At 48.5% G+C, this 21,247-nt stretch overlaps 1 protein-coding gene across 1 annotated transcript in view; it reads right to left on the bottom strand.

The window, feature by feature from the left end:
- CDH23 (cadherin related 23) overlaps nucleotides 1–20,813 on the bottom strand; it is a 219,312-nt gene extending 198,499 nt beyond the window's left edge. Inside the window, exons 1-3 of the mRNA XM_069863405.1 lie at nucleotides 20,700–20,813; nucleotides 8,872–8,943; nucleotides 3,535–3,612 (exon numbers count right to left, since the gene is read on the bottom strand). Of these exons, the coding sequence (XP_069719506.1) occupies nucleotides 3,535–3,612; nucleotides 8,872–8,938 (145 nt within the window). The 5' untranslated portion in view covers nucleotides 8,939–8,943; nucleotides 20,700–20,813. The remainder of the gene's footprint in view (nucleotides 1–3,534; nucleotides 3,613–8,871; nucleotides 8,944–20,699) is intronic.
- Between the last annotated feature and the right edge of the window lie 434 nt (nucleotides 20,814–21,247).

The following is a 21,247-nucleotide window of genomic DNA, read 5'->3' on the forward strand; positions in this document are numbered from 1 at the left end:
AGTTCCCCACTGCAGAAAGCCAAACCAGACCATCCAAAACTCTCCTATTCAGTGCCAAGACTGGGATCCTCAAACACCCAGCAGCACAGCCAACAGACAGCCAAGTGCCCAAGCAAGACTGCTTTTCCATGTGTGTGGTCCCCAGCAGAACTGTGACGTGGTCCAAGCCACCAAGAGATTTACAGTCCCTGACTGTGACTGTATTGAACAGAAATTCCTGCAACAGCAGGAATCTGCAGGGACCGACCATGGAATAGCAGCTCCGACCATGGAATCTGCAGAGTTAGAGGTTCTCCTTCGCTCCATGCTATCATGGGTTAACAAGCAGGAAGAGATGCTGAGGCAGCCAACTTTGGGAGACCCAGGGCTGAGCATCCAACCAGGAGCTGGAGGCATCCCAGCAAGCTGGTGAGGTGGAGAGCCGAGAGCCTCAGCTGCACACTCTCCTGCCCAGAAATAACTAAGGGAATGAAATGGCAGGCAGCGTTGGCAGAAGCCCTGGGGGAGCCCAGCCTCCCCACCTGCCAGCCATCCTAGGCACCTTTCCCAGCTCCACCAGCACCTTCTCACACTCACATTGCCCAAGAGGTGGTCAAGCCTTTTGACTAAGTCCTGGCAGGTTTCACCCTCTGGTGTCCACCACTCAACCTCAACAGGCTTTACAGACTAGATCAGTCCTCCAAATTTCGTGCCTTCTCCCAGTTTTGAGCAGTGCATGTAGGACCAAGGTCTGATGGGCAGGAAGGACACATTTTCCCCAGCCCACCTGGACAACCATGCCCCTGAACCACCGTGGCCAGAGAACAAAGCCAAGTGCATGCATGGTATTAGCTCAGGTGCAACGATCAAAGCGTTTCCCACTCTTTTAAGATAACATTATTCCAGTGATGCTAAAATGTTATTGCTAGGATGAATGGAAAGTCGAATTGCACTCATCTGAACGACCTCTTTGTCATGCATTTTGCAAAGCGTTGAGGCATGAAAGCTTTCACAAACTCCTGTGAATCCAAGCTAGGTAGTTATAAGGCTAGTTACAGACCTGACATGATGGACCATCTTCATTTTCCCATTCCTGTCCTGAATACAGCAAATCCATTTGCTGGGCAATTAGACTCCAGTCATTACATTATGCTAAGAAGATGTTCCTTTTGCAGCAGAGGTGGACCCCAAACAAGAGAAACCAAGAGCACTGCCTGCCCACCCCACCTGCTGACAAATCAAGGGGTGGAGGTTGCTGCACCTGCACCAATGCCACCTCCCAAGCATGGCAGTGAGCATCACACCTTGCCAGGGACCTCTAGCAACTCACCCAGCATAAATATCCATACTGCTCTTCCTTACGGACAGCCATCTAAAAGGTTTGGGATTAAATAAACGGCCCCTGGAATGATTTTGCTTAAGGCAGTGAGCAGCACAATATAAGACAGACGGTCCTTCTCTTGCAAACTCTTCCTCTAAGGGCTGTTAACCAGCTAGTCATCTACTTTCAGACTAAAACACACTATGATCTGGCTACCAGAAGCTGACGTGAGCTCTCCCAGTGCTCGGTCTCGCTCATGCTACTGTATCCTAACCAGTCATTATCCTCACTCCTCTTTCCCAGGCATCTTCCCCTTTCTCCTGCAAATTTCTTCTTTTTTGCCTTCCTCAAGCTCACGTCTCTTATTCCCTCTGCATGTGTGTTCCATTTCTTCTGGGTGAAATAACTGACTAGAGGGTCAGTCCACCTGAAAATTGCTCTCCCCAGACCTAAATGAAACAGATGGGCATTGATGATGTTTTGGGAGAAATTAATCAGCCTGGACCAGCGGCAGCGCCAGCAGCTCCCTCAGCCCAATCTCGCCTAATGAATTCCGAGCTCTCTGTCTTAATAGCTCCTGACAAGACTAATTTACTCTTGTAAGTGATTAGAGGGGGAATGATCTCTTAATTGTTGCTTAAGACTTCTTTAGGCGTGGCAGGCAGCAAGCAGGGATTGCTCCTTTTGGGCTAAAGGGATGCACAGGGAGGGGAGAAGCGAGCTCCATGGAGGCATTCACTCAACGCCACGGCGATGGGCACTTCTAACAGACCCCAAAAAACAAGCTGTGTGCTCTCTAGGCACAAGGCATCACATACAGTTCTGCTACTTACAGCCCAGTCATGATACAAGAAAGGTGTTTCCAGATGATGCCTTTTTTTAAGGTTAGTAAGCCTAACCCAGAAAACATCTACCAACAGCAGAATACACAGAAACGCTTTTTGTCAATACTTTCAGGGCTGACATTTCTCTCTGGTGCATCTAGAAACAAAATCCCAGGGTGTCAATATTCTTAAGAATGAATTTCATTTCTGTACAGTGTAATACAAAGTTAAAAAAAAAAAATTCAACCTCCAAAGCAATTTGGAGAACGATTTTACTTACAAAATATCTCACTAGAAAGCAGACTGACAGAAATCTTCCCCCCATTTTCAGCCAAAATAGAAGTTCAGTCCAATTCCCATAAGGTATTTCAAGCTGAAGTACTTTGAGAACCATGTACATGGTAAGGAAGAATTTCCATTAAGCTGTTCCCAACTAGCTTTTGGTCCTGCTCTTGCTTAGCTACTTCCTTCCCTGGGACTTGTCTGGGGCACATTCAGCATTAAGCATGTTCACAGAGACACCAGCAATCAAGGTCCAAGGAGCATAGAGACAGCAAAGCAAAGAAACCAGGTATGAAGTGTCTGATAAGGGGTGGACTCACTGAGGAAGGGTACGAAAAATAACAGGGATGCAAGCCATCAAGGCGAAAAAAATTGGGAAAAGAAATTACAATGAGGTCAGGTCTTTTTCCTTACATTGCTCAGAGCTTGCCTTCTGCAGTGCTGTGAGCAAAGGCACCCAAGCAGTGGTTTTCAGTATTATTTCACATTGTAAATAAACCCGAGCATCAATGCAAGACCAAATTCCCCAGGCAGACTGATGGGGCTCCAGCAAGCCTTCCCACAAGGACACATCACACACCCAGGAGTCCACGTGCTGCCTACCTACTTACTTGGACACCAGCACAAATCCCACAAGCGGGACACCATGGGCTGCAAAAAATGCAACTAAGAAGACACAGAAGCCTCAGCTGGATGCCCTAGTTGAGCTGAGCAGTTGCTAGAGGAGACCTCTCAAGTCTCAACAGCTCCAGTGATAACTTAGGTGCAGCCAGAGTCCTTTCTTAAGAAGGGTGCCACTCAGGCCATGTTATTAAAGGTGGCAGTAAATGCAAGAAGGGGCCTCTGTAGCCTCCATCCCAGCCACCTTCCACTCTCAATTGATTCCTCCAGCATCAAAAACCAGTCACAAGTTCTGATTGAAGAGTACAAGTTTAATGGACTGAGAGCCTGGAAAGAGGCTGAGAATGACCAGGTCGATTTCTGCATTTACTGAAAACCAATCCTTAGGTAAATAAATAAAGAAAAATAAGCAACATCTGTCATTCAAAAGAAAAGCATTTCTTTAATCCTTTTCCATTAGAGGATCAGCAGCATCGTACCACCTGCCCACAAGCATGCCCCACTTACCCACAGGAGTATCCTCGTTGATCAGCAGGTAGGTGTCAAAGAAGTAGTTTATGAAGTACGGCAGCCGATTGCCCCAGCCTGGGAAGAGAACAAGAGCAAGATGTTATTTCCCTGACATGTCGTGCACGCACCAGCATAGCCAAGAGAGGCTTGGGGCGCAGAGATTCACATTTTCTACTCAACATTGTGATGGAAAGGGATGCCCCCAAGACTAGGGCTAACAAGATGACAGAAAGAATCACACCGTCTCCCACAGAAGCTGGCTGGGGAGCCACTTTCCTCCAGGGGACTTATGTTTTTTAGCATTTTATTTTGCAAGGTGGAGGCAGAGGGGAAGCCAAGAGCTCAGAGATCAGGAACATCAATTATTGTTTTAGCACATGATTAATACCTTCACTTTGTTCCCACGGTTGAGAGCCTTTTGCCTTGTCAGCCATCCCAGCAAAACCCAGTGCACCTCCCCTCTCCCATCATCCGATCGCCTTTCCCTCTAATTGCCTTCTTTCACCTTTAATAACCAGGCTGCTGCCTTTTTGTGGAGCTAGAAGCTCATGAGCCTGTCCCTAGACTGCAGCCTCATTAGGCGAGAGTCAAGTGCAGAGCTTGTAGGATAACAACGATGGCAGCCTGAACCAGGGGAAAAGTCAACCAGGGGAAAAGATTTACATTTCAAGGGACGCAGGAAAAGAGGTGCCAGCGGGAAAACACAATGATTTTCCAAGAGGTTTGGTGTTGACCAGGCTGCCTCCAAGGGATGGGTATTCCCTAATACACAGCCAGAGCCAAACAAGTCTGCAGGATTTAAGAAATGCAGTTAGCTGACGAGCATTAAAAATAGGACTATTTATGGGCAAGCAGAGGTTTGAACTGGTCTAGTCAAAACAGTTCCTGTCTGTTGATGGGGAGGTCCCAGGAGCCGGTCCCAGGAGCAAAAGAGGTAGGACCAGAATCACATGCACAGCCCCTGGCAAGGAGTCTCACTGAAAGCAGTGGAGCGGTGCTTCTGCACTCTGACCCCTTGTAATCACCTTCGGTTTAAGCCAAAATCGAGTCCCAAAATGGTGCAAGAATTAGAAAATTACCAGCAAAGTGGCAGTGTGACACCCCGACACAAACTCCCACCCGATGAAGATTCAGACAGGCTCCTTTCAACACAGCTACTGTGGAGCATCACCTGCAGCAGTACCTGAGCTGCACTGCAACAGCGAAGGCATAGGAAACCCCTGGTGAGATCAGGTGTCCAGATTTCCCTCCTAACCACAATATACTTTGCCTCCACCCTTCATGCCCTGCGCTTCAGCATCCCAACTTAAGAAACATGAACCAGACCAGAGAAGCTGGTGAGGGGCCTGGAGAACAAGTCTTACGAGAAGCAGCTGAGAGAGCTGGGGGTGTTTAGCCTGGAGAAGAGGAGGCTGAGGGGAGACCTCATTGCTCTCTACAACTACCTGAAAGGAGGTTGTGGAGAGGAGGGAGCTGGGCTCTTCTCCCAAGGGACAGGGGACAGGACGAGAGGGAACGGCCTCAAGCTCCACCAGGGTGGGTTCACGCTGGACATTAGGAAAAAATTTTTCATGGAAAGGGTCATTGGGCACTGGCAGAGGCTGCCCAGGGAGGGGGTTGAGTCACCTTCCCCGGAGGTGTTTAAGGGACGGGTGGATGAGGTGTTGAGGGACATGGTTTAGTGATTGATAGGAATTGTTGGACTCGATCTGGTGGGTCTTTTCCAACCTAGTGATTCTATGATTCTATGTTTCAGCATCCTCTTTATCTGCCAAAGTTCCTGATAGAGGGAGATGTTCCCGAGACCTTTTGAGTACAAGTCCCAGCTGCCCTCCCACACAAATGTGCTCAGCACCCATGGGAAAGCCACTCAGAGGGCACACAGGAAAGGGATGAGGGAGCAGCCTGGGCTCCCTCCATAATAATCGGGCAGGGATTTTCAGAACTCCCCTCTTTCCCAAGGCACTAGGTTTATTGAACACCTCAAGAAGTGGGAAAGCACTAGAGGCAGTGCTCTCACAAAGGCACATTTAAATCTCAGCCTCTGGAGTTAAGTACCTGGAAAGAAAATGAGAAGAACCCTGACAAAATGGGTTATTTAGAGCTAATGGCATCTCCAGAGGCTTCGAAGCACACAATACATGGCTGCTGTGCTAGGGCCAGGAGGCTTTGAAGAGGGCAGATGAGGCTGAAACACACCAAGCAGCACTTCCAACAGGGGAGTCACTTTTGCAAACCCTTCTATTTCAAACTACAATTCTTAATATCACCAGTATACTAAAAATAAGATGAGGCTTCCAAATCCAGCCACATCAGGTGCTGGGAGGCTTTTGAACTGTCACAGCCTGTGAGTGCACAGGATCTCTCTGTTAAGAGAGGAAGGTGACTGGCACCCAAGAGCTGGGGAAAGCTGAAGGAGGAACTGGAGGCAGGATTCTGCTTTGGGCTACAAGTGCCAGGAAAAAGAGCAAGGCTGTCCCCACACTGCCTGTCACAACTCTAAAGGGCAGCGCGCATTGGGAGGGGGTGGAGAGAAAGCATCTGAATGATACAAAAATGTAGGTCAAAAGATGCACGCTATGACAAATGGAAACCAACCCCCAAAAATAAAAAGGGATGCTGTGGCTGAAGAGACAGCCTCATTAGTCCTGTACCCCTGATCAGCCTCACCACTCGCATCCCAAGCACAACTATTTCCCACTCCCTCACAGCCCAGACCAGCGCCAAGGGCTGCATCTTAGGCACCTTCAGGAGCCTTTTCTCCATCTCAGATGTGGCCATAAGCTCTTACTCTCACAATCTAGGTTCTGTCAAACGGTGCCTAACCACTCTGTGAAGCACAGGTCCCCCACACGTACATCCTGCTACCTAGTCTAGGATGGCCAGAAGTTTTCCTTTCACTTTTAATCCAGGTCAACGCTTTGTTTGCTTTTGGCCCATCGGTCCTTTCACAGAAATTAGTTTGGGAATCGCAGGCACACACCACGTAACCTGAAAGTGTATTTGTGCTTTCCTAAAGGCATCACTGTGAACCAGCCATCATCTGTAGCTTCATCTATTGGATAATCACAGCTGGATTTTCTTTCTGCAAGACTGCTGCTGTCACTTGGCTGTACCCTGGGATATACCCTCCCTCTATCCCTCAACATGGCTCTTGCCTGTGTTCCCCCAGCAAGGTGCATGGCAGAAAAACCTTGTTTCCACCACACACTTGTATAACACTTTATTGCTCCTTAGGGTGCTACCCACAGGCTCCAAGTGATCACAATCCATGCTGTTTTGATATGCTGGGAGATTTTCTTCCCACGTCTTCCACGTCTGCTGCAATTATTCCTATAAAACTCTGCTGCTTCTTCACTCATTAGAGACAGTACTCCTGTCCTTGGCCACCACTCATATAAGTGCATGGCAATCATGGAGCCAATCTTCTACCTAGCATCCCTCAGTCCCTCCTAACCTGGAGACAATGAAAGCCTCTGCCCACCTCTGGTGGTTGCAGTGGTAGCTGGTTAAGAGCAGACAGACTTCACTGCCACGTCAGAGCTAAACCATCCTCTTCCACACACACCAAGCCTACTCATACTGCACTTCTGATTTTACCCTACCGAATTGCCTCACTGGGAGCTTCACAAGCCTTCCCAGAGAGTAGCTCTATCACTCGTATTCCCCAGACTGCATGGCAAGGCATGCCCATGCTTCTACCCATCCCAGGCACAAGAACAGTGCCAGAGCTTGCTTATTAAGGGCAGGCACTCCTCAGAGATGTGATAACCAAGCCCTGAGCAGGGCACGGTTTAGAAGCAAGAGGTAGATCCCCATTTCCCTGCGCTGCTTCTCCCTGCGCAGCTTGATGTTGCTAATCTACTGCATCCAACCAGGCACCCGGAGCAGGGCTGTGCACATGAGCCACGGGGGCTGCGTCTGACACGAAGGGATGAAGAAGCCCCAGCCAGGCAAGAAAAACTCACCATCCCACCAACAACGGGACACACTGGACTGCTTGTGGCAAGCGATCTCTCCAGGGAGCAAGTTTTAGAAGGCTCAGACTGAGACAAAGAACTCACTGGGTTGTCTTTTTCACTTATTTTTTTCCTCCTTCCAGAGGAGTGACAGGGTAGTTCACTAGTGAGGCTACATTTGATCCAATAAGACACCAGAGGGAGATGGACTGTACTTGTCAGTCACAGCTAATGTCATCCACTGACTGCTTAATCAGGCTGCCAATCTGTGCAAGCCATCTTGAGGCTTTAGTAAGGGGGTAAAAAGAGGAAAAAGCCTTTATTCCAAAGGACACAGTGCTATCAAGCAGACACATGCTTGCTATCGTTTATCAGCAAGCACCACACAGGCACATACCCCCCCAGCCTCCCTCTGCCCCTCTCCAGCACCCAAGGCGGGCCCATTCATGCAACAATCCCAAGTTTCACAGGGCTTTGCAGTATTTATGCATCCCAGGATAGATCAAAGCCCGGACCAAGAGCCCATTTGCTGCACCAGAAGACAGTTGTCCCACAAGATCCTACCCAGCAGCCAGGCTGGACCCTCTGGACCCTGCCAGAAGCCCACATGCCAGAGAAGACCAAGAGCATCATGCTGACAGGGCAGAGCCCAGCAGTGGGAGAGGCTCCGATTGTCCAAAGCCCTGCCCTTCCTTCCAGCTGGAGTTAGAAAAGAGGCTTTGCAGCTCAGAGAGGAGTTATTTCCCGCACAGCATATATTAAAGCCCAGTTCAGGTAATAATTTTTGCTGCTGAAAGCACAGGGAGCACCCTCCAGTAACGCTTCTGCTCTTGCACCGCTAACAAGCTTCTGGTTTACATCCTTGCCTTTTATCCACTCCCTCCAATTTCCTTTACAGTTTATTTACATAAAATGACCTAATGCCATCTCTGTCACCAGGTCCACCACCAGCTTTGACCATGAACCTGCATCTGGAAGCTGCCAAGCTCTTCCCACTGAGATGCCTTAGGAGCATCTGTCATGGCTGGGTTCACCAGCACATCCACCTCCTCCAAGCCTCTTTCCAGTCCCGCTTGCTCTCTCCCAGGATGGGTCATTTGAAGGCAAGTGCGCCCTTTTCCTGCCTCCGAGAAAAGCAGCTGCATGGGAGCACAAACACGCAGGAGCCTGGGACATGTGATAGACATGGGTGATCTGCTTACTCATACCAGCCACACCTCCCCATCACCACAGCAATGCTGCTCTGCCTTTAGATATCCATAAGGAGACCCCAAACGCAGCAAATATTAACCTTTGTACTCACAAAGTTAAGACCCGAGTAGGAAGACGGGTAGGGAGAGAAGAACATGGCACTAGAGATACACAGAAGACTTACCCAGAGAGACCAGCTCCAGGAGTAAGAGGGGAAGCAGAAAGTTGCTGGCAGCAGCGTGGCGCTTCATGGTTCCTGTCAAAGACAAAAGGCAGAGCCAAGTTCATCACTTTATGGATATTACCTCGTCTCCCCAAAGCAGGCTCAGAAATGCAGCCCTGTCCCAGCTTGCGCCTTGGTGCCCCACTGCTGCAAGGGACACCCAAGAGATTGATATTTGGTTAACATTTGGCTTATATACAGGGCTCTTCACCCAAGAATGCTTTCACCACTTTCTTGAATCATACAGCCCTAACCACTCTCTCGGCGAGCACCAGGATTAATGTGGTGAAGACGATACATTTGTTTTTTCCTCCACTTTCCCAAGCGTATTTGCTCATCTTGTGTGAGAGAATAAACCCCAGTGACTTCTGCAGTCCTGGAGCAGGAGCAGCTGCAGCTGAGACAAGCGGCTCAAACACCAAGAAGGATGGTGAGAGTAAGGAAGAGCTGCTGCAACCCAGGAACGAAGCAGCAGCAAACAATCAGCACTGGAATTTAAGATGTTTTGGCAGAGCTGCATGGGAAGCTTGACCCAGAATCACTGAAGAGGCACTGGGATTTTGGAGGAGAAAACAGAGCAGCTCAAGCCTCTCAAACCACCCAGGTGGCTGCAAAACAGACACTGCAAAAGCCCTAGGAGCAGACAGGCTTGCAATTGCACCTACATTCCTCTCTGCTTCTCAAATTTCCCTGGCTTCACATTTGATACAGCACATGACTCCCCACAATGAGTGAGGCAAGAGTATAAAACAGCATCAGGCAGCTGGTTAGCACGGCTGCATCCTTGCATGGTTTTCAGATCATTAAATACAAAGCTCTTTCTGAACCAACACCACAAAACCTCAACAAAGTCCCACTTTGCAAGGATATTTATACACGTGATATTCTAAAATATCCCACTCCAGAGGTAAGTATAAATCATACACGTTATACGCAGCATACAGGCACAACGGAAACCCCCAGGCAAGCTCACACAGAGCCAAAGATCCCCCTCGGAAGCAGACAGGACATCTCCGTGACCCGTTTCCAAAGCTCTCCGTATTTCTGCAGGTGCTGTGAAAGATGTGGGCCAGGGGAATATTTTCCTACCAGCTCAGCACATCTGCACAGCAGCAGACCCTGGGACACAAAAGGCAGAGAGCACACATGACAGCCAGCCTTCTGGGCAGCAGAGATGAACCCCTAGTTCTGCATAAGCAACTCCCATTTGAAATCAAGCACAGACCTGAGCCCATAAGGGCCAAAAGAAGTAATAAAGCACATATTCTATTTACTAGCCTAAGCAGGGACTTGTTACACTTGCAGTTGGTTGTCTACACAGCAAGTTTTGGGTCACCCAGCCCAGGCAGCATTTGGAAAACAGATTTCTAAAGCAACAGACCTGAAGAAACTGCAATGATATGCATGATTCCCACTTGGGCAGCACTCAGAGAGCTTACCCAGGGCTGCCCATCACCTAAGTTTACCCTGGAAGAAGCAGCTCAGCACCCTGCTCCATACACACTAAACACAAAGACGATGTGCAGAGTTACCCAAAAGTGTGGCACTGTGATAGGCATAGGACACATCTGTGAGCCCAGCTAAGGATGTAGGGTGGCAGTGGGATGCTGACCCCCAAGAGACACATGAGCACCTTGTGGTCCTTACCTCTACAAGGGAACCAGCAACCCAGCCCCACCCCAATGGATGCCCCAAAAGGGCCTTCCAAGCAATAGCTACACATATTTTATTTTTACTGATGGATATTTACTTTGATAGGAATGGTTGGACTCAATGATCCAGTGGGTCTCTTCCAACTTGGTTATTCTATGATTCTATATGTTAGAGAAGACAGTTCGTAACAACTCTGTCACCACAGAAAGGGACCCAGATTCTAATTTCTTCAGTTATTCTGCCACAAGAGTGTCTCTAGGAGGAAAGGGTTTGCAGTTAGGCAAGAAAAATGGTGCTGTGGTCTTTTTTTGTGCATCCTTAGGAAATTCAGCATAAGTGCGAGAAGGCATTCGGGATCAGCACTGTTTAACTTTTGGGTGTATCACATCCATCTCCCCAGAAAACTTACTTTAGGTCCAGGGCAAATGGACAGGGCAGTATTGTTCAATCCTCCAGTTTTCACCAAGTTTGACAAGTGTTCAGTGTCAGCAGGTCAAACCCAAGTCCCAGTTTCTAAACAAAAATTACCTCTTCCCCAGGAGCCAGGCATCCTAACAGGCCCTTTAAATCTTTAGATTTGGCCAACAAGAGCAGAATAGACTAACAAATAAAATCCCCAAACTTCTCCATTTCTCCTCCCTGCCCCTTAATAGGTTTCATGAAGAAGAAAATCTCAAATAGAGACAACACTGCTATTTCGAGCCCCCACATATGCCTGGTCAGCATCAAGCCTGAGATGCAGAATCAAAGCTCATCATGCTGCCACCAGAAAGGATGCAACAGAGATGAGCAAAGGCAGCCCAACACCGAGTTCTCCCTCTGCCTTCTGAGCAAAAATGCCATTGAGGGAAACACTAACTTTCTCTAAAACAGCACCGCTATCAGCTCAAGTGAGCGGAAATATTATTTTCCAGCTTCACAGACCATGTTTAAAAAGCAACAGGGCAGTGGAAAAACAATTTACGTGATGTAGATATAAAGGCAGTTAACAGCCTCCCTTTTTGAGTGTCAAGATAAATCTAAATATTGTATATTCCAAGTCAGTCACTTCATTATGTAAGTAATTGCCTGAAATGTCATTTTGATTTTGTCTGTCTTCATTAATATTGCAGCTCTTCACTGGCTTTCTGAGATGGTTCACTCAAATGTTGCAAATTTAGGAACAGGATTGAAAAATCTCTGGGGAGAACTTAAAAATTGTGACTAAGAGTGTATTAAATTGCACCTTCTGCCTGAAAGAGGTTCTTTGTAGGAAGCATTTGGTGCAGTTTCCAGCATAATAATTTCTCTGGGCAAGTAATCTCCAGGAACCTAACTGTTGCCTCCTGGCTGCAAAAGCACTAATGTTGAACCGGAGACTTCCCAGTCTACTGGCAACCGCTCCCCAGGGCATGAGAAGCACTAGACAGAACCACATTAACTGGCAATGGATGGGAACCGGAGGAGCCTCTACCACCAAAACACCTCACTGCAAAGAAGTCCAGAGCTTTAAAGTTTAGGAAGCTGCTCAGGTCATACAGAGGTTTTTCAGCCTACCTGCCACAAACGTCTCCTTTCTAAGCCCAGGAACCGGCTTTCTTGCTGCTTCGACAGCGTTATTGCATCCATAACTGTGGTAAAGGTCCCACCAGCTTGGCCAAAGGGCAGGGCAACCATCACAGACAGAGCCCGAACACCACATGCTCCAGTCCTTGGCACACATTAATCCAAGCAAAGCTGGCAACAAGGCTCAAAGAGCCTTCCAGCATCTCACCTCCATGAGACACTGAAGCAGAGACACTCCTGCTTCTGCCAAGCCTGGGCCAAGTATTGCTCCCAGGGTGCTTAAGCATCAGCTTCCAGGCTGTGCACCTGTATTGGTTATTTTTATGTGTACTGTTGGGGAGCCTGCGTATGAGAATGGCTCATACACACACAAAACACACATAATTGCCTCCATCAGAGCAACGGCAATGGCTTCTGCAGTGGCTGTGCCTTGCTGGCAGAGATGCTCTCATGTTCAAGCTGCTGCTGGCATCTTTAATCACCCCCCAAGTCCCCAGCTCTTCTCCCATCCACCTGGTCTTCACTTCCCCAATCAGCACTACGACACTCATACCTTGAAATTTATAGTGTCAGCCTCTGTTTGCTCTGCGCTGTTCCAGGAGCATAAAGAAGAAATGAAAGTGTAAATCAAAGCATCTCCCAAATGGCTTCCATGCGAGGAAATGGTACATACTTGCCTTCCCAAAAAGCCCCTTCTCCGACGACATAGCACAAATTACATCCCACAAAAAGGGGAGTCTGGCAGCCAGCGTTGCCCACCCACAGCACTTGCTCCTTTGTAGGCAGAGTGGAAGATCCTGAGATGCCACCACAATTTCGCTGTGGCATCCAGCCAGCAGCTGGAAGACCTCTCTGCCCCCAGCACTCTATCTCTGGCCACTCTCCCCAGCTCCCTCCATCACACTGGCCACCTTGGAAGAAGAGCCAGGAGATGCTCCAATAAGAGTCATTACCAAACATGCATCAGAGAAGCCACCACCATAATCTTATTTAAAGTCCATTGCCTGAAACTAAGCTTCACACTAAAACACAGCTTATTGCAGAGGCACAGCAGCTCCTGCTTTCCCAGCTTTTCCATCCCTCTAGTACTCAGCCAGAAGCACCATTAGAAATTCACATTTTCTTCGTCATGTTGCTTCTAGGCCAGGTCTTTATAATAAGTAGGATTCAAATGGAAAAAAAGTAAAAGTTAATTTTATTTTATTTTTTTTCCCCCACACATATTGGCATAAGCAATACACAAATCATAATTCCTAAAAATAACAAATTGCAGAACAGGGTAATCAGAAGTAAATTGATATTGATAAATAAGCTTTTCTTCCACGCAGTAGGTGGTTTATTTTAATCTAATGAGTTTTATATTTTCTGAGCTTTCAGATTCCATGATGAAGAGCCATCCGCGCTAGAATTACGAAGCACTTTGAAATATTGTAATTTTATGGCTCATTTTGTCAGGACTCTTGAAAATGAGATTTGTTCCCAGCGAAAAAATTTGCCCTTTTTTCTTCTATTCCCTGCAGTGAAGGAAAAAAAAAAATCTCCTTGTTAAATAAATACAGGCCAGCGTACTTGTATGTATGTGGTGAGGGGGGAGGATAAATGCACACAGAGCAGTGAGCACGGCTGCCACAACCCACAAGCCCCAAGACAGTGCTCGCAGGAGAAGCAGCATGAGAGATTCTCTCTCACTTTCCTTTACCCAATTATAGAATCATAGAATAACCCGGTTGGAAGAGACCCACCGGATCATCGAGTCCAACCATTCCTATCAAACACTAAACCATGTCCCTCAGCGCCTCGTCCACCCGTCCCTTAAACCCCTCCAGGGAAGGTGAATCAACCACCTCCCTGGGCAGCCTGTTCCTGTACCCTGCAGAAAACCCAAAGCAAAGCTGAGGATAGACAGGTATGGGTGTTTTTCTTCCCACCCAGTCCATTAGGTGGACATAAAGCCGACAGCGAGTCCAAGCCGCTCTGAGCATCCCAGCAAGCACCAATCCGAGGTATTTAAACTAGTAACATGAAAGTTTCCCACACTTTCAGCAGTTTACTCCCATTTCAGAACAAGGACAGGAATGGAAACATTTTGTTTGGAGCCATCAGAGGTTTGCTTTCCCATAGGAAACAAACCATTAACACATTGTTTAACCAACAGCCCGAGGCCAGAAGGAAATGTCATCTTTGAACTTCTCAGCCCATGCAGGAAAACTTGGCCTGGGTAGGAAGTCCAGTTGGTTTTCCAAGTCGTTGCAACTGCCATAAGGTAACGCCGATAACCAGACAAGCTCCACAACACGCAAATCCTCCACCACAGCATCTCCCAAGCACAGTATCCCCAAGGAAAGTCATTTAGTGCTATGAGAAGCAGCATCCAATTCACTTCTTCATTCCTGCAACATCAAAATAACACCCTGGGGACTTTGGGAAGGGGGATCCCCATTCTTTGCTGCAGCAGTTGCTGCCACCCATCCTTGTAGAGCAAAGGCAGCATCTTTCTTGGGTAGGTAGAAGAGGAGGTATCCAATTATTTTATTTTTTTTTAGTAGGGCAGTGCTGGCTCTATTGAGTCTCCAGCACTGGTTGCTATGATGCCTATGGTGACAAGCAAGAATTTTCCATCACAACACCTCACATAAGCTGGAACAGCAGTTCCTAAACCAGGAGGCAGACTGGCAAGACCAAGGCAATAGGCTCCCAGCTCTCCTGGGCTGCAGGTGGAGGCAAGGCAGCAAAAGAGCAGCAGGGCAGCAGAGGAGATGAAGCTAATGTGGGATGAAAAGGTGGAAAAGTAGCCTACAGCAACAGAGCTTAGCTTAAAGAAAAGAAAAAAAAAAAGAGGGGAAAAAACATTAAAGGGGGGAGTAGTGTAAGGGTTACTGCTTTAGGAGGAGACAGAAAGCTGAACTCAGTGAAATGGCATGCACAGTCTAGTCTCACAAGATGGGAATCTCTCTCCAGACTCTGGAAAAACCATACAGCAATAGATAAAGTGGCAAATGCAAAGATGCTGAAGGCCTGACCCAAAGCCAGCTGGTGAACAGGAGGCTAGATGCTTTCTTCTTGTGCCCTGCCTGGAAGAAGGAAAGCTTGCCTGCTGACCGAGGCCGGGCAGCAGCCTGGCTGCACCTCCAAGCACAGCCACCAAAACAGTGCAGGAGAAGCATCCAACATCCTTAGGCACCAACAGAACGTTTTTGAGCAAGTTTGTTATGCTGCCATGCAGTCTGTGCTTACATATTCTGATCCTGGGGCACTCCTGCCTGCACTGCTTCAAATGCAAGCACACAACTTCTGTTTGGTTTGGGTTTTATAAATAAGAATTCAAAAAAGAAAGAGAAGACATCTGTGAAGTGGAATTAAAGAAAAAAAGCATTCATCTAAGCATTGCCTGTTCCATTTACAGAATATCAAGCAACTGTAGCAGACGCGATAGATGGCTATGGCTAAAGCCCCCTCGCTCAGGCTGGTCCCTGCAGAGCAGGAGCTGTGGGGCTCAGCAGGGCAGTGTATTTGCAGAGACAGAGGGACAGGCACAGCACCTCCCTTCTTGTCACACTCAGGTGCAGCTTTGAACCATGCTGCAGTAGCAAATCTTATAGCGTGCTTCCAAGAAACACACCCATAACAGTGTAAGCAATGCAGTAAGAAACTCAGCATCAACTTCAAGAGCAAGCCATCAGCCACAGAAACAGGAGCTCTCGACAATCAGCCACCAAAGTACATTTAAAAGCCCTGCCAAAGAAGATGAGTGAGTTGCTTCACTTTATCTCCTCTGGCAAACACAGCAGCCACCACTCCAAGCCCCCATCAGCACAGGGTCCCAGTTACACACACCCCTGGGATCTCACCCAGTCTCCCTTCCTCCAGCTACTCCAAAGCTCCAAGTTAAATGTTTGCATCACTAGAAAGAACCAACAAGGCTACTTGCAAGCTGGAAAGGTAAATCTCAAAAAGATAAATAAATAAGGGTGCTTTAGAGGAGGAAAAGAAGAAACCACAACCCAAACTGAAAAAAAAAAGAAAACCACCCCAAAAAACCCACCATCACACTGAGCAACTTGAGCTGCAAAAGCTCTCAGGCCATTTCTTGCCTCGTCCAAATCATGAGAGAAGTGTCCTTGCTGCTTTCACACAAAGCTCACTTAACTTTCAGCGAGAGGCACTTTGCTGCCATAGACCTTTTCAAGGCCCACTGGCTGTTCTCACTAATAAAAGTGAAGCTTTGCCTGATGGAGTTACACCGCGGGCACACTGTGGCTAATCACTCGATAGCTGAAATTTTAGGAGGGGGAATCATAGAACAATCTGGTTTGGAAGGGACCTTAAAGATTGTCTAATTCCAACCCCTCTGCCATGGGCAGGGACACCTCCCACCAGCCCAGGCTGCCCAAGCCCCATCCAACCTGGTCTTGAACACCTCCAGGGATGGGGCAGCCACAGCTTCCCTGGGCAACCTGGGCCAGTGTCTCACCACCCTTATAGTGAAGAAATTCTTCCTTATATCTAGTCTAAATCCGCCCCTCTCCAGTTTACACCCATTGCCCCCAGTCCTATCACTACACACCTTTGTAAACAGTCCTTCCCCAGCTTTCTTGTAGGTACTGGAAGGTGCTATAAGATCTCCTCAGGGACTTCTCTTCTCCAAAAACAAAGTGGTGGAGACAGCACAGGGAAAGGAAGATCAGGCTATTTAGGACTGGGGGGAAATACACAAAATCCCTCAATCTCAAACAGGAGCCCCTGAGAGCAGGGGTTCAAACTGAAAGGCAAAGGCATCCAGCAAAGGCATCCAGCAGAGATGAAGTTATTTGAATTAATGACAGTAGTTCATCACCAGCGACAGGCTCTAGGTCATGCAAGCCCTGCTAGGACCCCACCCATGGCTGAGGACTCTCCAAGCTCTCCAGTCCCTCTCCTACAAGCCCTTTTCAAAGCTGCAGCAGCCTGGGTACCAGTACATCCCTCTTTTGCCATCAGGATTTTCCTCCTAGTGGCTTTCACCCCAGCATACCACAAGCAGGACCTCTTTTTCCCCTTGAAGAGTAGCTGTTGTATCAAACGCACAGAACAGGGTAAAGCAAGTTGGGTTAAGGATGAAAAAAAGCCTCATTGCAATGTTGGCTCTGGCAGAGGCTAGGGAGGGGATATTATGGTCCTTCCACATCCAGATCAGCGTTTTCATCCAAAGACATATCCAGCAAAGTCCTTGGCCTCAGGGCATGGGTTCAAGCAGATGCTTCTGCTAGGTTGTCTAGCAGAAAAAGACACAACGTATGCCTGGGATGGCCCCTCTGATCATTTATGGAGCACACCAGCCAGCACCCAGCAGAGCCACGTGCCAACACGCGCCACCAGACTCCACGTCCAAAGGAGTTCTACCATGCTGGCTGAGGCTTTGAGCTCAGCAGCCTGCACAGCACAGCCTGTACACATACGGTGTTCCAGTCTCTGCTATAGTGTCCTCGTCATTACTAAACCACAGGCAAGTTCCAGGACATTACCAAGATTTGGTTGAGCCTCAAGCACCAAGATTCCTCATTTCAGCTGCTGAATCTGCATGCTGAAATAGGATCCAACAGCAACACAGGCACGAAGGCACAAATCCTCATGATTGTAGGTCTTGGGCCATGAAAGCCCCAAACTAAGTCTCATTCTTCTGTAACATTATAAGTCTTATTGCAAAAAGCAGGACACTGTAGTGGGGAAAAAACACAGAAGTTTTGGGATGCGCTTTGAACTGTTTATGCTCACAAAGCAAGCCTCCAGTTAAATTAGCCAGCCTGCACAGCCCGGCTGCAAGCAGCTGGGATATTTTATACCCTAACAAGAGGCCACAGACCAGCCCTTCATCAAGCCAATCCCATATCCTAAAGCTTCTTAAATTTTAAAATAATCTGTACTCAAGACCATCTGCACAGAACTTCTAAGAAACTTCATAAATTAAATCCTTTTTAAGATATCCTCACCACCCCAGCTGCTCCCGGGATATGCTCTGAAGCAGATTGTAGTGCCCTTTTTCTTTGCATAGTTCCATCAGGTTAGCAGAGAAGCTACTATACTATGGCCATTATTCTGGAGAACAATGTTTCTAATGCTACCTCCCCACTATTTTCAGGTGATGCCCCTGGGTCAGGGGTGAGGAACACAACACACAGCCTCTTTGCACATGGGCTGTGTGTCCCTCCCAGGCCCAGCTACAGCAAACAGACAAGCACCATGGCTTCCACCTCTTGCAAACAGTCCCTCCCACGTGTCATGAAAAGAAAAAGAAAAAAAAAAAAAAAAAGAAAAGAAAGAGAACATAGTTTTTTACAGTTTCCCATAAAGGGAGTGTTTTACAACTTGGTCTTAAAACAAAATATTGTGTTTCCGCAGCAGTATCTTGACTTGATGCTCCAAAACCCACAGTTTGCCTCCCAAAACAAGATAGTTTGGCTCTGGGGAGAGAAGGAATGGATAAGGAAAATGGAACTGCAAAGGGATTTCCTCTCCTCCTTCCTCAGGGCAAGGGAAGGGGAAATACAATGGTAAAATTCCCTCCCAGGAAACACCCACCTGGATTTTGACAAATGCGAGTTTCCCATGGGAATACCTTGCTCCATCAAAAATAAAAATAATTCATGCATCAGATCTATCCCACTGCACTATCCCACATCGAGGCCACAGGCACGATGTGTCCCACGCTGCCGCAGGATGCGTTGGGAAGACCCCGGGAAGGTGTCGGGCTCATCACCTGCAGCCCGGCCACGGTGGGCACCAGGGAAGGGCAGCTCTGCCAGCCCTCCTGTCCCCCTCAACATCAGTCACATCCCAGGGATGAACTCCCAACAGGGATATTCCCCCAACATGGGAGAAAACGAACAACAAAAACCCATGCGCTGGCATAGGAAACTTCCGATTCCAGCCTAACACCACACCACACACCCCCTTCCCAAAAACCGTAATGAGCAAGAGAGTAGAAGCAGCTTGGCAAAACAATAGCATCTGGCAAGAGGGTGCTGGCACGCGACTGGGTTTGGATTTACCCTTCCCACACAGGGTACCCACGGGAGAGTCCCATGCTGCACAACAGCCAGCTCTACTCTTCACCTGCACGCAGCCAGCACATCACCTCATCCTCTGCATCCTTTTATTCAGCCAATTAAGTACCCCAGTTCTGCTTCTCTCTTTTTAAGAACCGTTGCCTTTTTCTATCAACAGCCTTATTAGTCTCTTGCTTTTTTACCCCCCTTCAGACAGGTCTTAACTACCAACACCCTAGTTTTTGTGTTTTCCCAATTAAATGCCGGTAATGAAGCCTCACACCTGTACTTTTAATTGCAAGCAAGCACGAGCTATTATTTACATTCACTTAGCATCCAAAAATCGTAGATCAGAACAAAGGGGCTGGTGCCGTATAGATCAAACCAAAGAACACTAAGGAAAAGCTACTCCTGCCACAAAAAGCTTACAGGCAAAACACCCCTAACGAACCCCAAACTCTGTGAGTTAAAAGGAAGGATAACGTGATTTAGCTGGCTGGTTTTAATAGGGACCAGACTCTTGAAGTTTGAGCATTTTCTCTAAATAAAGGCTCCAGCGACAACTCCAGGCAGTTCAAAGCTAAAGATGTCTGTTCAACGCCAAGTTGGATGTGCACGGAGGTCAGTATTCATAGAATCATAGAATAACCAGGTTGGAAGAGACCCACTGGATCATCGAGTCCAACCATTCCTATCAAACACTAAACCATGTCCCTCAGCACCTCGTCCACCCGTCCCTTAAACACCTCCAGGGAAGGTGACTCAACCCCCTCCCTGGGCAGCCTGTTCCAGTGCCCAATGACCCTTTCTGTGAAGAATTTTTTCCTAATGTCCAGCCTAAATCTCCCCTGGCGGAGGAAAAGCACATAGGAAAATATTTATTTAAATAAAAGAGCATTGCGGGTTTTGTCCGAGATTAAGGAGAGATGGAAGCAAAGATGCTGGGGGGGGGGGGGGGGGGGGGGGGGGGTGGAATCCCAAAAAAAAGTGGTTTTTCTCAAGAAATAAAAATTCAGGGCAAGTTAGTAATTTTGCAAAGCTGTTCTCCCATTTAATACATTTCTGAAGGGACTCAGTAAACCCCCTCTTTCCCGACACCTCAGTCCCACCGGGCTGGGCTCCCGCAGCATCTCTGCCTCGCATCTCCGCGAAGTTCAGCCCTGCCCTGCCTCTCCCGAGAAACTTTGCCGCTCCACACCTCCCAGCCCAACTCAAACCGGGAGCCGAGGGTGGGTTTCGGGGGGTGCTTGCCTTTCCAGGGGCAGCGACAGCAGGTACCAACGCGCCTCGTTTATTATTATGGCTCAGAAAGGTTGGGCTCCCCGTATCCTACCATTGAAACCATCTCGCTGAGCGACCCCCCCCCCTTAAAATAATAACGATGCCAGGGGCTGACCCCCAAGAAGCTGTCCCCTCAGTAGGAGCCGATAAAGGAGGTTTGGGAAGGAGGACGGAGCTGCCCCCGGGGGGAGATGCCGGCGGCTCCGCATCCGCGCATCCCCCGAGCATCCTTCCCCCCCTCCAATAAAGACGCGGCCGCGGAATAAAGAAAAACTCGCGGGGCATTACCTGTGGCGGCGGTCTGGGTGCCCGCTGTCAGCGGCGACCCCCCATGCCCCCCCCTTCGCCAGCCGAGTGAGCTGGAGGAGGAGGAGGAGGAGGAGGAAGGGGTGGGGAAGGAGCCCGAGCGGCTGCGGGCGGGCGGCGCAGCGCCCCTCGCCCAGGTATCGGGTATTTCAGCGCCGAGCCCCGCTTCCCCGGGGCTCCCGGGGCGGCAGCCGAACCCCCTAACCCTGGGCTCCCCCCTAGGGTTGTTCCCCATAACATAAGTCTCTTCAAACCCAGCTCCAGCCCGAGCCGGTACCGGACACGTGAAGTTTAACTCAGCCTCTTTGGGTTTAATTGGCTTTGGGGTTTAGGGTTTTTTTTGTAGTTTGGTTTTTTTTTTTGGTTTGTTTTTGCTGTTATTATTAATTTTATGACCTTTGTGCGCAGACCGACTGGCAGGCCTGGGCAGCGCGTAAATCATATATGAGCGGGAAAGTGATACAGGCGCCGCGCTCGCAGGGATGCCAGGAGAGCCACGCGGCTGTTATTCCTCCTGAGCTCCTCTCCCT

This window comes from Phaenicophaeus curvirostris, chromosome 9, assembly GCF_032191515.1.
Source record: "Phaenicophaeus curvirostris isolate KB17595 chromosome 9, BPBGC_Pcur_1.0, whole genome shotgun sequence".
NCBI classification, from domain to species: Eukaryota; Metazoa; Chordata; class Aves; order Cuculiformes; family Cuculidae; genus Phaenicophaeus; species Phaenicophaeus curvirostris.